General features: G+C 37.6%; 2 protein-coding genes across 3 annotated transcripts; one reads left to right on the top strand and one right to left on the bottom strand.

The window, feature by feature from the left end:
• Positions 1-703: 703 nt before the first annotated feature.
• Positions 704-1,354, bottom strand: LOC115810406 (uncharacterized). The gene has a single exon (XM_030772335.1). It carries the CDS (start codon positions 1,352-1,354, stop codon positions 704-706), a length of 651 nt encoding a protein of 216 aa, XP_030628195.1.
• A 3,277-nt stretch (positions 1,355-4,631) lies between these two features.
• On the top strand, positions 4,632-14,108 carry ifngr1l (interferon gamma receptor 1-like). Of its 2 annotated transcripts, none has more exons than XM_030772684.1 (8): positions 4,632-4,720; positions 5,069-5,297; positions 8,823-8,940; positions 9,410-9,582; positions 10,056-10,207; positions 10,430-10,619; positions 12,540-12,658; positions 12,944-14,108. In XM_030772684.1, exons 2-8 carry the CDS (start codon positions 5,237-5,239, stop codon positions 13,253-13,255), a joined length of 1,125 nt encoding a protein of 374 aa, XP_030628544.1. In that variant the 5' UTR covers positions 4,632-4,720; positions 5,069-5,236; the 3' UTR covers positions 13,256-14,108. The 2 variants fall into 2 exon arrangements, with proteins under 2 accessions (XP_030628544.1, XP_030628543.1); XM_030772683.1 differs by lacking the exon at positions 4,632-4,720 and adding an exon at positions 4,891-4,955.
• The last annotated feature ends 659 nt before the right edge of the window (positions 14,109-14,767 follow it).

The raw sequence follows: 14,767 nt of genomic DNA, 5'->3' as shown, positions 1-14,767 counted from the left end.
TCATGTGCCCCTTTCACTCATGCACTGCAACACTAAAATAATCGGGATTCTAACCTCAGAGGCCATATGTGTGAACAAAAATGTCCGAATCAGTCGACTCGGATTCTAAACGGACTTCAATCTACCAGCCCCCTTGTAGAAACTCCGTTTTCTCTTCGTTTGGGTCCATGTGTGAATAGAGCGGTTTATACTCCGGAGTATACACAGCAAGCGAGTGGGCGTGTTTCAAACATGCGACTGGCGCGAAACCGGAAGAATACAAACATCCGAGGGTGAAGTAGAAAGGTAATTTACATGAAGACGCTAACGAAAATGCCTAACAGGAGAGACGGCGAGATTCGGAAACTTCTATCAGTAAGGGCCGACGCCGAAATCCTCAGACAAAAGTCGGCAGCTTCGTCCGCTTTTTTCGATTTGTTGTAACCAAAACACTGCGATTTTCGCGGAGTACTGTTTTGCGTCATGACCTGCCTCCTGCATGCTCAACCCAGGCAGCCACCCCCGTCTAAACCAAACAGGGTATTTCGAGTATATGTGAAAGCGTCTGACTCGGACTGTCTGCTGCTGTGTGCTGCATGTGTGAAAGGGCAACTTCGGACATAATGCTGGATTCTGCGGTTATAGTGCATATGTGAAAACGGCTATAGGGAGAGAAAGAAAGAGATGACAACATCTGCCAAGTACACTTCGTTTCTAATATCCGTCAGTACAGGAATGTTACAAATATGCTGGATGTCTCTGGAAGTCCATCTTGAAAAGTGAAGAGGTTTGGAAATGCAGGCAAACCACTACTGTCCACAATGGTATGAACAGTGTAGGCTTTCAAGTTGGTCTCCCCCAGTAGAACAGAGGTTTGGATGATAGCAAGCCTGGCTTCCTCATGGTAAAGTGCACCCATGTCTCTACCCAAGACAATGTCCTGGGTCTGTCCTGACCTCCAGAGGGGGAAAGAGACAGTAAGCCTTTCCAGTTGTTGCACTGCAAAATAGTCTGTAAAAGAGGTGGAGGTGGGTTTGCCCTCTGAAGAGTTACACCTGACCAGGGACAGATGTCGTATTTCTGAGTGGTTCAGCAAAAGTGCAACATTGAGTGGTGATGTGTACCAGACTGTTAGGCGCTTCACATGCACCAAGCTGGAACTGCTGGCAAGCCAGAGAGCAGAGAACGACTGGTTTTTGCAGTTGCACTCACTTGAATCAATAACACATGCTGCCAGATCCTTGACACAGGTGCACTTGATCAAGCTGTGGTCAGTCACATAAGCCAATTTGAACTCTGACCATGGGAAGGCAGGCAAAGTCAGCCACACTAGACATGACAGTATGACACAGCCCAGATGAACCTGTAGTACCATGATAGCTAAGAAGTTCTTTCAGCAGTTTAGCATAAAACTGAGTCAATTAAAGTTCATCTGGACATGGACGTGGCAGAAACGGAGAGAGATCACTCATTCGAGGATGTGACAAAATGACTGCAGTTAAGCAAATTGGTACCGCAGGCTTCTTTCTGAAGTGAAGAATTTGTAGCCTGAAGTGAAACTCCAGTAAAGAGTGGGTCTGCTCACAGGAATACAACTCTATTAAAATGTAACCGATCCATTAGTTCACATGCTGTTTCTTGGCTCTTTATGGTTCCGTCCAGGTTTAAGAATTGGTATGAACAGTTTGAATTGCAGTCTGGACTAGATGTGAGGGAAGACAGTGGCCTTTGAGGGATCATACCTGCAAATGACAGAGGCAACATTAAAGATGGCAACTGTTGATCCAGGAAATAAGTGACAGGGGATTCGTTAAGTAGCCCAGATTCCTGTCAGCATGGTCATTACTATGGTATACTATGGAGTTTATGCTTATCTGACACTAATATGTGTCAAGATTTATTTAAATATTTTTGTTCAGTACACATTGATTTCAGACCAGTGGATCCTTAAGCAGAACAAGCCAATCATCAAAACTTAGTCTAAAGAGGTGCCTTAAAAGATTACTCTTACTCAAATGACAAGCGTACAACGTACATATTGCTAATATAACAGTTATGACTCAGTTGTCTTTCTCAAGCATATTCATGTTTGCACTGCTGAAGAAAAATAAGACTTGCAACTTCTCCTTTTCTTTTCAAGATGAAAAACGAACAACAAAACTAAAACAGATTTGTTTCTGTCTTGGTTCCATGTTCTCTCCATAGAAACACAACTGTGTTTAAGCACTCTTCATTTACTGCCTATGCAGTAACCTCACTGTAAAGGGGAGGCCCAATCTACATAGCTTCCCACTACTCCTCGTGGCTAAGAACGAAGGTCGTCAACACAATGGAATCTTTTTGCTGGAAAATCCCAGATGAATCATTCTTTCAAGTGGCCACAAATGCTCAGATGTATTGTATGAGATCTCTTTATTGCCTTAAAATGGCACACTAACTACTTCAGACAAAACCCCTGCTGTATATGATCAACGTTGCTGATGATAGAACAAGAAAAATCTAAGAAAGAAAGAAAACCATCTATATAATCCATCCACATTTGGCGCAACTGTTAGCGAAAAACATAATCAGCTCCCATCATGGATCAAACTGGTACTCGACCACAGGTCTCTAACAGCATAACTTCACTTCAAACGATATGCTTGGATTAGTGACATTGGTCCGGTTGTTGAAGATTTTGATCGAAAAGCGAATCAAAACACGACTGTGCGACGAGATAATGTCAGCGTCCTAAATGACAGAATTACCAAGTAATGTTTTGCTTTTTCTTTTGATCAGTCGATCCGGAGTTCCCGAGAAACGAATAAATTTGGAACATCCTCTGAAAAGGCATAAAGGCAAAGTCATACCCGAAACGTGTTTGCTATATTAATTCAATATCAGTCTTTTTTCGTTGAGTTTCTGGCCCTGTATGTTGAGCTATTGATAAAACTCTCCGAAGTAATTCTGCAACCACACTTTGGCAAATACTGTAAGGTTTAGATAAATAGTCATTTTAAAACGTTTACTTACGTGACGCACATGGCGAGACAGGACCAAACCCTTTCCCATCATTTTGCCTACAGATACAAATGTTTGCCTGTGATAAGAAAGCCTGCGCTTCTCAGATGATGTGCCCTGAATTCTTCTTATACATTTTCTTAACAGGATGATTCGCCCACGTCAAAACGGCACGTTCAAGTTTAGCGCTGAAGTGGCAGCGGCGATTCTTGGGAGATGGCATTACCGCTGAGGGTAAACTGGGCACTTCACTACATATCCCACAAATCTCCTCTCAAACGTTGCCGTATGGTTTTTGTAGCTGAAGCCTTTAAGCTGCGTTAAAAGGTGGGGTAACAGAGTTTTGTTAAAACTACTTTTTTTTTCAGGACAGAGGCAGATAGTAATATTTTAGTCTGTTCCTAGACGTTGAAAAAATCTTGATATCCAACGGAGTGCACTAAGTACAGACTCAATGCAAAATAGACAAGGGTGCGTCCTAATGCAGCGCTCTCCCTTTCTGTGATTAATTTAGGTGACCACTACAGGCCTGCTGTAACAGTGAATGTGTGGTTTCCCAAAAGTTTAAGGATGTAAGTTGAGAACGGTAGAGTGTGTCATTTCCACGTCCACAACAAAGCCCGGATGAGGGTGGGGTGTAGCCGGGGAAACTGTGAAAAAATTGGGTCTTTCGTGTACACCAGCGCTGAACATTCCTTCTCTAACATTGTAACTGTTCGTCCACCAGATGGCAACAACGGTTATTTGAAAAAGATCTTTGAGCTTCTCGGAATTATTTTTCATATTTCATTTAAAACATCTTTTCAGTCGGTCTCTGTTCATTTTTTAGCACGCTCTCAGTTAAAACAAACAAACAATCTCAAGTCAAATTAGTTTTGGTGATCACATCAAGGATTATTACAACGAGCGAACAAAGAAATTTAATGTCAGCACCAATAAACTACAGAAATCTCAGCCCGAAACTCAAATACTGCTTTACAGTCATAATGACAAGTTTACGGTGGAAAAAGAAGACATCTCTGCTCACTTTAAACACCTGCGTGTGATGAAATGTAAACTTGTGTGACCCCACAAATATTTAAAGAATTTAGTTTACCTACTAGGCCTAATAGTGCATTGACTTCCCTTATTGCTGTAATTGCCTGTTTCGGTAACCAAAAACATCGATAATTGTAGTTAAATTTTCTAGATTTCCCAGAGCAGCAACCCTGTTAAATAAACAGTTTAATATATGGAAATGAAATTTATAATGACACGAAAAGATTTTTTGCTATTGAATCGCGACATCTATAGGGCTAACATTTATAGGGCATGCTTGCCAAGCTGCTGTGTTGCTGTAAAACGTGCCTGCTGTGGTGTTTTTCTGTGTTCTGTGTATCCACGACTAAACGATCCAAAAGCACGCTGAGCATCATTTTTTGTTTATTTATTTCTTTGTTTTTGCTTTTTGTCCTGACACTGAGACAAACAACATTCTTTTTTCATTCAACAATAAATTAAATCAATCCAGTTAACCTTTCTTTCTCAGTGCATCTCCACTAACGCTAGCAAATGATCGAGTAAAGTGGTTCACTCTTATGCATGACCCAACGCTCTCCCCCCAGTAATGGTACAGTCCAAAATGCTAGAAAACATCAGATCAAATATTGAACAGCATAAGGATGAGTATCAAATATTGATTTAACGCCGTCTTTTCGAATCAAAATCTTTTCTTGGCTTCTTATTGTGAATACCGAAAAAGGTAAAAAGTGCCTACGACACATCTTGAGTTCACTGCTTTAGATACTTCACGCCAAATTCACTCAATGTAAAACTCATATATTGCCTGCTCCCAGATCTTAGAAGCATGTTGCGCCATGTGCATATAATATCCTTGAACATGCCCACTTTTTTACGCAGCCACTAGTAGGCTGTCAACCAGGGACTTTCTTAATGCCGCCTTAATGGTGGGATTGTACATTTGTGGTCGAGTACAGGTAGAATTGTTTCGACAAAAATGTAGTATTTGATTACTACAGCTGTTTAATATCTTAACTAAAAGGAGGACTGTGGATCTGGTTTGCTAACTCCTTCTGTCTTTTTTTCCAAGACAAAAGCCACAGAGGCCTGAGCAGAAACAGGAAGTACCTCGATCTGTGTAATTATGAAGACAGTCAGCTAACGTATTTGAAACATAACCATTGGAAACGAAGCAGTGATAATTTTCCTTGTTACTGAGATCAATACTTTGGAACAATCTAAAACGAACACGACCGAAATGGCTTGGGTGGTAGCGATGCTGTTATACGTCTTCTTCTTTGACCAAGGTGGTGGCGAAAGTAAGTAACGTTATCACACGTTTCTCGCGTCGAATAGTCAGTCGATACTGTGTACCGTAGTTTTGTTTACAGAATATACCAGGAGTGGTGTCGGAGGTTCTGACGTTAGTTTACACAATCTTGTCTCAGTTTGATTATGGCTAAAAGTAGCTAGTGAGTCACGAAAAAGCTGATGTTTAGTTCACAATCCTGGTTTAATTGTACATGATTTTAAATTGTGTGAAAGCAGTGGACGTCAGTGGCCACAAAATGTGATGCCTAGTTCAGAACTGAAATATAACGGCCTACACTTCATTATCTTTTAATCTATAACATCGGTTTTATTTTTGTTGTCTCATGATTTGGCGAATGTAACTGTTACCAACCCCAAAGTAGGCTGTTGGAAGCAGGCCTTTATAGCGATTAGACGACATCTTTGAGTAGTATCGTTAGTTTCACGGTTGCCTCAGCAGTGACATTATTGTTCATTAACTTAACTATTTTCAACTTTACGTTAAAAGGCCACTCTTAAAGACCAAATAATCAAATGTGAAATATGTTTTTCCTCTTTCTAATTTTGCCTACAACGACCAAGACAATATTTTAAGCATTTTCCTCTCCATAAGAAAGTACCTTAATGTGACCTGGTTTAGCCTATTTAATAAAACGTTTCACGTCGACCTACTGTTTTGTCTTTACATTTCGGTTTCATTCTTTTGATGGTGTTTATGACTAGTAAGGTTTGAGAGAGATTTGGTATCCTTATGTTGTTTTGACACGTGAAACCATTCCCATATGTTTTAGTGAGAGTAACTTTAACGTAAAACCTACTGCTGAATCTACAGATTCACCCTTTTGGTAGTAGATAGTGCTTCTGACAAGTGAAATGTGTGAGAAATTCAGTTTTCCTAGGTTATTGTTTTGATACATTAAGCCAAGCTAGTGTCACATTGAATGTTTTAGAGGGTTGCCAAAATGATTGTGCCTGAAGTACTTCTGTTTTGGAACTAATGTCTAATGTTATGACATATATATATAGAGAGAGAATTTTTATTTTTAGTAAGGATTCTTAAGTATGCACAGTGTATAAATTATTTCTTGCACTATTCAGGGATTACTTACAAAAGTTTTATTTCATATTTCTTATGTAGGCATAGTCCTGTGATTTTGTCACAAGTTTCATGGGATTGTTCAGGTGTTTGTTATACAGTTATTATCTGCTAGTAGTAATTGGGTTTCCCCATATTCACAAAATAAGCTCATACTGCGCTGGTCTGTATAAGAGCCAAAGCCATGAACTGTAAAAGAAATTTGTAGAAAGGGGACACGTTTATACAGTAATGTGTTAGTGAGAATGTGTTAGAGGACGTATTGGTTTCGTTTTCACTGAGGCTTTATCACTGCTAACCGCTGTGAGTTTACATCTTGTGTTTGTGAAAAAAGGTGTGAAAGCTAGAATCATGCGGTCAGACTAGGCTGAATGTGGGTAGTCACCACTTTCATTTGTCACATTGTTATTTACTTTTTCATACTGAGAGTCCATAGTTCTTTCTGATGGAACATTATGAACCATTTTGGTAAACTGATTTAAAGTATGGATTAAATGGGCTTGCCTCTTTGTTTTGACATTTTGAGTGATGCATAACGGAAATGCTTGGGTTGATGTTTCGAGAGATCTGGACGTAATTTGAATAAAATAGTTTTTACCGAAGTGCAAACAGATCAAAGAGCTGAGATTCAAATTTACATTTTAATCTTTTCAGAGGAAAGTGAGTAATATGCTCTTAAGATGGGTGTAAATTATCTTATGATCCTAAATGAATTTCATGAACCTCAGAGAATCTTACTCATTACACATTTAAACAGAAGTTTCACACGAGAACTGGGATTTCCCTGCCTAGTCCATGTGCATGCAAACTTTTATTTTCATTTTCAGTTTTTTTAAGAAAGAGTTTTCACTTAGGCTACATAGCAATTGTAGGTATATTGTTTGATAAATGTAACACTTTGAAAACTTCCTGTAGTAGATCAGGTCGCAGGAAACAGTGTTTGCACGTGTGATGCGGTCTGTTTGAGATCAGTGTAGATGAAGCTGTCTTTCTAAAAAAATATATATATATTGTCGTTATATCTTAACCCAGTTAGACCTACATTTATTACAGATGCTTAGCTAGACAGTGACAGCTGATAAAAAGATTGCCTATATTTGTGAATTGTTTGGCCTTTGCTCTGGTAAAATTGCCTGGACCTCCTCCTTCCCCAAAGAAACAGCACATGCTTTCATAGACTGTTGCAATCCTGCAGAGACTTCTGTTTTTTTGTTTTGTTTTGTTTTTTTTTTTCTTTTTTTTTTTCGTTTCTTTTCTTATCGCACAACTGTCACAAGACAGTCATTACTGCTTTTAAATTCCTCAAAACAGCACTGAGCAGTTCATCGACAAAAATGTGAACATATAAATTATCTAATAATATAAGTTCCAGTTGTAAGCAATATAATTCTAAAGCATTGTGGTTTATGAATAAGAAAGACTAGCCCACTTTATGTCCTTTAGCGTTCATTAAACATATTCATGGGTAGTAAAATGAGCACTCGAGTTGGTATACTCCAAGACTTCACACACAGCTCTTCTGGTCTATGCAATCATGACTGGTGATTTGGGCTGGAAAATTACTTTGGAAAGATGTGTTTCCATTTCCAAAATCAGTTTGCAAAGTAATATATTAACATTTAATCAATATTATAATTTGAAATGAACACTTTTGTTGGTTCTTTTCAATGTTTTTTTGTCTTTAAGAGTCTCACCTTTTGAATGCATGGATGCAAATACAAGCTAAATTCTAATTGCAGCCTCAACTGCTGAGCTAAATGGCATCCTGATTTGTATATTAGATGGTGAGGATTGTATAACAAAAAACTTACCACACTACTTAGAGACGAGGTAGCAATCTTTCTTCCTTCCTGTGTCTGTACCAAATCTGCTGACATCTATGTGGAATACTCACCCTTCTGCAAAAAATTGCAGCAGAAATTGCAAAAAATCATAAGACCTGCAGTGTTTAATTTTCAGTAGAGTTTGCATACAAAGATATTTTAGAAAATTACAGAGTAATTGTTAGATGAACTGTTGGATTAACAAAGATTTTGTTTGGAAAAACAATAGAATTTCCTCCAAAACTTTAAATTGTCTGCACAATTATGTATCTAAGATAGCTGTTTAGTTTTGTTTACATGTATCAGAAAATTTAGGAATGACCTTTGGTTTTGTTGTTAGTTACTTGTCACGATGGCTGCGTAGATTTAAAAGACAAGTAATCAATCCAGTTTTTAATGAATCAGTTAAAAGTCCTCATGGGCTGTTTCAACACTAACATTCGTCTACCCTCTAGGGGGCAATAGTAGAATGCTTTTTATTTTGTATCATGATGTACATAAAATTTTGTGATGTAGTGTGGATCCCATAACAACAAGCAGTACCTTTATATAGGTGATTGAATATTATTAGTTGAAGTTGACTCTACATTGTCAGACATCTATTTTCCCTGCAGTTCCTGCTCCAACTGACGTGAACATTGAATGCCACAACTTCAGAAATATTCTGTTTTGGAATTACTCTAATCCATCCCTCCACCCAACATTCACAGTTGAAATCAGGAGCTATTCCAGGTAATAAATCATGTGTTACTATATGTTATTGTTATGTGTTACTATGTTACTATACCACCTTAATGGCAACTTGAATTACGTCTGGAAAGCTCCATGACATGCTAATAAAGGCATCGCAAAGACTTACGCGGAAAAGTCTCATTATAAATACAGTTTGTCTTCATTACAGTGCCAGCATAAGAATGAATGGAATTTTTGAAATATTTGAAATGACTTTAGTATTTGCCATCGCTGCAGATAGATCTAACAAAATTGTTATTGATACTTTTAGGTTTTCCAGTGCCTCGTTTTAGAGTTAATCTTAGAAGGTTACTTGGTGCAGTTAGCTCCTTGAGCCATTCCTTAGCTTACATACCACTCAGACAAGCTGAGTTTGTTCTGCCTAAAATCCATTATTTGTTTGTTCATTTTATTTATTTATGTTTTGTTTGTTGTTTGTATGTCTGTTTTTCTCTTGTATTTTATACAGTGCTGCCATTGAATATATAAACACAACTTCGTATCAGCTTGATGTGACTGAAAAAACTAAGTCTATTGAAGACTCGTTTGAGTTGACTTTGAAGACAATCATTGGATCAGAAGAGTATGAAAGTAGTCCTATAACTTTCAGCTATAACCGGGACTTTAAAAGCAAACATGAGTGTAAGTTCCAGCGGGGCACATTGTCTGGTTCTCAAACAAAGTGTGTTTACATTTTGTTGTTTAGGTCATCTGAATTGTCTAATCTAAACAAAAAAAAATCTGCCACGCTATTGCATTTGGTAACCTGGGGGACAGTTTGTAGTCAGTGTTTTCAGTCATTGTCAGAAATGTTATTACTACATTTATGACAAATGTAAGATAATTTGTATATAAATGTGTTTTTAAACTTAGGATAGGAGTTTTCTTCAAACACAGGTAACTGAATCTGGTGTAGTCTGTATCTAGTGAGAATAGTCTCTTTATTTTTAACTTCTTGCAGAAACTAGTGTCAATCTATTGATCTCTTATTTTATTTTATTTATTCATTTATTTTTTTATCATTTCTGTTTAACAAAGGACATGGAGAAATCATGCTCTGCATATGAACGGCACTTACAGCACTCAATGTAAACTTAACTTGTTTTATTCTCCAGGCATTTTGGACTTCCCACCTTTAAATATTTCTCTCACATCAGGAGAATTGTATATTTCGTTTCCACATCCTCTTTACATCTACAACGAGTTCCTGGATGATAAGAATGATGAAGACCTGGAATTTTTTTACAAGATTACTGAACAATCAACGGTGAGACAGGGTACATGTGAAATGTGTATTGTCAGGGGCCTTGTGTCAGTTGTGTTTGGATGTTTGAATTAAGTATTCAATGCCACATTTATAGATCTGTTTAGCAGATACTGTTATATAGACAGACTCACAAAATATCAAGGTTTGAGGCGGTGAGGTGGTCTGTAGAAAGAAATGTAGAAATTTTTTCCCTTAACTGTTATTGTTTTTATATTTGTCCAGTCCACCTTCACAGTCATATTTGAAAGTAATTGTTCAGTGGAGAATGACGTATGCAGTGAGCAGATAGTCCTTGAAGAATTCAAGGCTGAAGACTGCTTCGAATTCCTTATTGAGGGTGTGATCAGCAACGTTTTGACTTCCACAAAAGAAACGGCCTGCAACAAACGCAGCATACCTCCACCTACCCTAAGTAAGAACTTGACCTTTATGCAATGCAGAGCAAATGTAGTTCTGTCACTTTATAAGTCATTATATTTGTTTCTACTATTTGAAGCTACAGTTGGCTGACTGGTACCAGTTTGTAAAGCACACTGCACTCGACCTTACAGTGAATTGTGTCATGAGAAGCATTTCTGTTCCCAGTCACCAGAGGCTGATGTTGTGCCTTGCAGCAGGGAGTCATTTTGTGGTGTACTGTTTGCAGTAGCACCTCCACTGTAACGTTTTAATTGATTTATGATTTATTTCCTGAGTTACAATGATATATTTCCCACTAGATCTACACTGATACCAAATTTTTAAAGAATGATACGAATGCCGACTACAGATAAAAGTACTTGGGGGGGGGGGGGGGTGGTGGTGAAGGAAGCATTATAGTTACTCAAAGAAAACATTTATGATGTAATATTTCACCAGAACAGTATTTTTTTGTTAGCTTCAACAAACAAGGTTAATACATACTTCCATGTACTGCAAGTGATAACTACAAAAATAATTCTGCAGGAATATAGAAAAGTTCGAGTGCCTTCTCTGCACAGGCAGTAGCCAGCTACAAGCAGTCTGGCTAACTGATAAATAAACATAGGTAACATTTCTAATTTGGCTGGGTAAACGTAATGGGACGGTTTTTCTTTTTGATGAGAAGCATTTCCACTTTCTCACATGCATGTCTTTTTCTTCTCTCGCTGACCACTTGAGTAGCTAGGCTACAGAATTGTTTGCTCTCAACACTGATAAATGATGCTGGGAGAATTTTCCAAGCTGTGGAAGACAAAGGAAGGAAACAGATTGCTTTGTGTTCCACTGTGTGTTTTGCAGCGTGTTTACAGGTTATGTCATTATACGTCAGTGCACTCATACTTGGAAGCATTAAATGATGATGCAGATATTTATAGGAGGTAATCCCTGCCAAAATGAAAATGAAAATGAAAACGGTAAAATAAAGTTCAAACCCTGTTTAGCCATTCCTTTTTCAATACCTTTGGGTACATATCCTGCCAAAATAAACAATGAGATTAGATAACTTGATTTTCATTTTCATTTTCACAAGTCTTTTCTGACAAAAATAAAATTAGAATATCTTTTTGTCATTTCACTTCATTAGTTAGACTTTAGTTAGAAGTTAGAAGATTTTGCGGTACAAATCAGACAAAAAGTAAACGAAAAGCCAACGTCGATAAACCTGGGGACGAAGTACCGGTTTGCGATTTAATTTTTGACATCAGCGCGCTGTATCTGACAATATGAAAAGGCAAATGCAAATGAGCATAGCATTATCGTTTCCCACTTTGCCTTTTCATTTTTGAGTTCCCATAGACATTAAGTATGAGTGTTTGCTCTATCACTTCGATACAAGCATCACCAAGTAGTATCAGTGCATCTCTATTTCCCACAGGCAAAATTATGACAGTTTTCAAAGTCTTATTTAGCTTCAGGCTTTAAGGATATTGTGTAACATGTAGGCGAGATGTTTTTCAGGGACATAAAATGCGATGTATATGACATTTCCAGAATATTTTAGAAACAATTCAAGACAAGACAATTAGAGACTTTATTCCAGCAGATAGCTAACAGACAAAGTCTTGCTTAGTTTAATCAGACATGCTGTTAATGGAATAAAGGAATTATTATATGTTCTTGGTCGGGAAGCTATAGTTAACAGCATCTAGTGTATGTGTGCTCACAAAGAAAGGCAGTGTAGGGCAATGTCTGAAATATAACTGTACCACACTTGCCAAGAGTGCACCACTCAGTATTTTGTGAAGTTTCCCTTTATGCTACTGTGCTAATTCTCTCATTATCAAGCTAGCTGAATTTCATGTCTTTGAAACACTTTAAATAAAGATCTGTCATTCAGTTATGATAACACAGTGTAAAATATTTCTTCCAGATGTGCCCTCTGTCATTGCTGTTACATTGACTGTTATCGCCATCATGTTGCTTGGGGTACTTGGCTTCCTCTTGTGGTGCAAGAAATGGATAAAACGTATTCCATTACCCAAAGTTATAGTATGTCCCATCTCTCCTACTCTTCCAATTTGAATATAAGATACAGTTTTTTAGCATTTTAAGATAAGTTGTCAGTCATTTAAAAAAATAAGGGCGTACCATTACATGAAGTTCATAGCTCAGTACCAGCCACAGTTTTTGAGTCATGGTTTGGTAATTTTGGGGGAAAAAGTAAAAATAATAATCACAGTGTTATCAATTATACTACCAGTTCCCATTTTGTGTTTTTCACACTGTTCTATTTCAAGAAAAGACAAATTATGTGATTTATATTCTCTGCAATAGGCCAGTTTGATGACCACTCAAAACCAGCCAAGTATGCCACAGGAGCCAAAGAAAATGAGTGAAGACTACCCAGGTTATCAGCCGATCTCATCAAAAGATGAGAGCTCAACTTCCATTGCGGAGGTCACTGAAGTTAAGCCCATCCCAAAAGAGCCCCAGGACGGGTCTGGCTTCTCGGAGTCAGGAGGCACAGTGGAGGACTCAGACCAAAGCGAGGATTATGGACCCTCCAATGGGAAGTCCTCTGACTACGACTGTCCCCATGTGCCATGTGAGTTGAGCCCAGGGGATGTGGTGAAAGGTTACCAATAAACAAAATTAACGACATGAATGAAGCCTAAATTGTGGCTTAAATAAAGCCACAGTAATGGCTGACCTCACATTTACAAACGTCCACGGATGCTGCATCAAGCTGTGCCAAGAATTTCCAGATCGATGCTCCGTTGGAGCTGTTCTATAATATAGTGTTACAAATGCACAGAATGGCTTATAAATAATGTGTACCCAGCAACCAACGCCTACACATTTCATTTAAGCAAATATGTTAAATGTCCTTCAATTTCAAATACTTAATCAGCATTACTGAGCAAGCAGAAACATTTCTGGTGCGCCTTTGTGTGCATCCATTACTGATAGTTATTGTATCCTTCTGATTCATATGTAATTTTTAAAATCTGTACAAGAAAGCCGTTTGTTTGTTGCGTGATTGTAATGGCTACTTTTGCTTCAGTATGTAATGGTGCATACGACCACAAATGCCATTTCTCTTTGCTCACTGTAAGTTAAAAAAACAGATCTTGTAGGAACTTGTAGGTTCAATCACACCTTTTGCATACCTTTTGCAGATGTGTTTTTTTTTTTTTGTTGAGATGGACATCTCAACAAAAAAAACTTCAAACATATGTTACAGCCACATTTGCACATTTATGGTCTAGCTATGAGTGTATTTTGCTATTTTTTTATGTTGCTGTTTGGTTGGACATGCTTTTGCACTTATTTTTTTACCTTGTTAGGAAATGTCAGCATTTGTTTGTTTGTTTGTTTGTTTGTTTGTTTTATAAATAATACAACAAAGTGTCAGTGATATATATTCTATGTTGTGGACACAAACAGACATAAATATTGATTAATTACCAGCTGATTTTGAATAAAGTTTTAATTAAAATTTGAGGTGTAGTTATCTGTATCTGGGAGCTTTTTGAAAATTCATGAATTTTTTAGCTTCTGTCAGAGCCTGAATGATTAGACATTTAACATTTTAAAATGCATTGGCAAATGCATTTTTGTGCCATTTTATAACAGCTGTCAGATTTACAATTGTTTTAATAAGATCTGGTTTATGATCAACCAAACATACTTCCACATGAATTGCTATTATGTTTAAACTATGTACCCTTATTTTATGTAGTAGAGTCAGTACCTCGTGTGTCACTGGCTGTTTTGGTCATTAACAGTCATTGGCACTACTTGTCTTCTCATGAACTTGCATGAACTGGTGTGAGTGTGCATGAAATCCATCAAGGGCATGCAACACCACAAAAGGGGAACACAGAACAAACAGAACAAAAGAGGTGGTTGTCCAACAGTGGGATAAATAAGACATAAACTCTCTCGCAAGGTTATACAAAATAACAAACACCACATAAAATATAAATATCTTAGTGGCTATATAGTTATACAGTATCACCATTGTAAGCTTATGAAAGGTATGACATACATTTGTGGTTGTGGTTGTTTCTAGTTTTTAGTGTCTTTACTATAAAGATTACTGTCAAATCCTTATTATCTTTCAACCACTGTCTCTTTCTGCTGCAGTACTTGTTA

The sequence above is a fragment of the Chanos chanos genome, chromosome 4 (assembly GCF_902362185.1).
Source record: "Chanos chanos chromosome 4, fChaCha1.1, whole genome shotgun sequence".
In the NCBI taxonomy this organism is placed as follows: domain Eukaryota; kingdom Metazoa; phylum Chordata; class Actinopteri; order Gonorynchiformes; family Chanidae; genus Chanos; species Chanos chanos.
The sequence above is the reverse complement of the archived record's forward strand: the minus strand, read 5'-3'. Positions and strand labels throughout refer to the sequence as shown.

Coding starts and splice junctions, on each gene's coding strand:
- LOC115810406 (XM_030772335.1), bottom strand. CDS start 1,354: ATGGTACTACAGGTTCATCTGGGCTGTGTCATACTGTCATGTCTAGTG.
- ifngr1l (XM_030772684.1), top strand. CDS start 5,237: ATGGCTTGGGTGGTAGCGATGCTGTTATACGTCTTCTTCTTTGACCAA. Junction 8,941..9,409: donor GAAATCAGGAGCTATTCCAG/GTAATAAATCAT, acceptor TATTTTATACAG/TGCTGCCATTGAATATATAA. Junction 10,620..12,539: donor CATACCTCCACCTACCCTAA/GTAAGAACTTGA, acceptor TATTTCTTCCAG/ATGTGCCCTCTGTCATTGCT.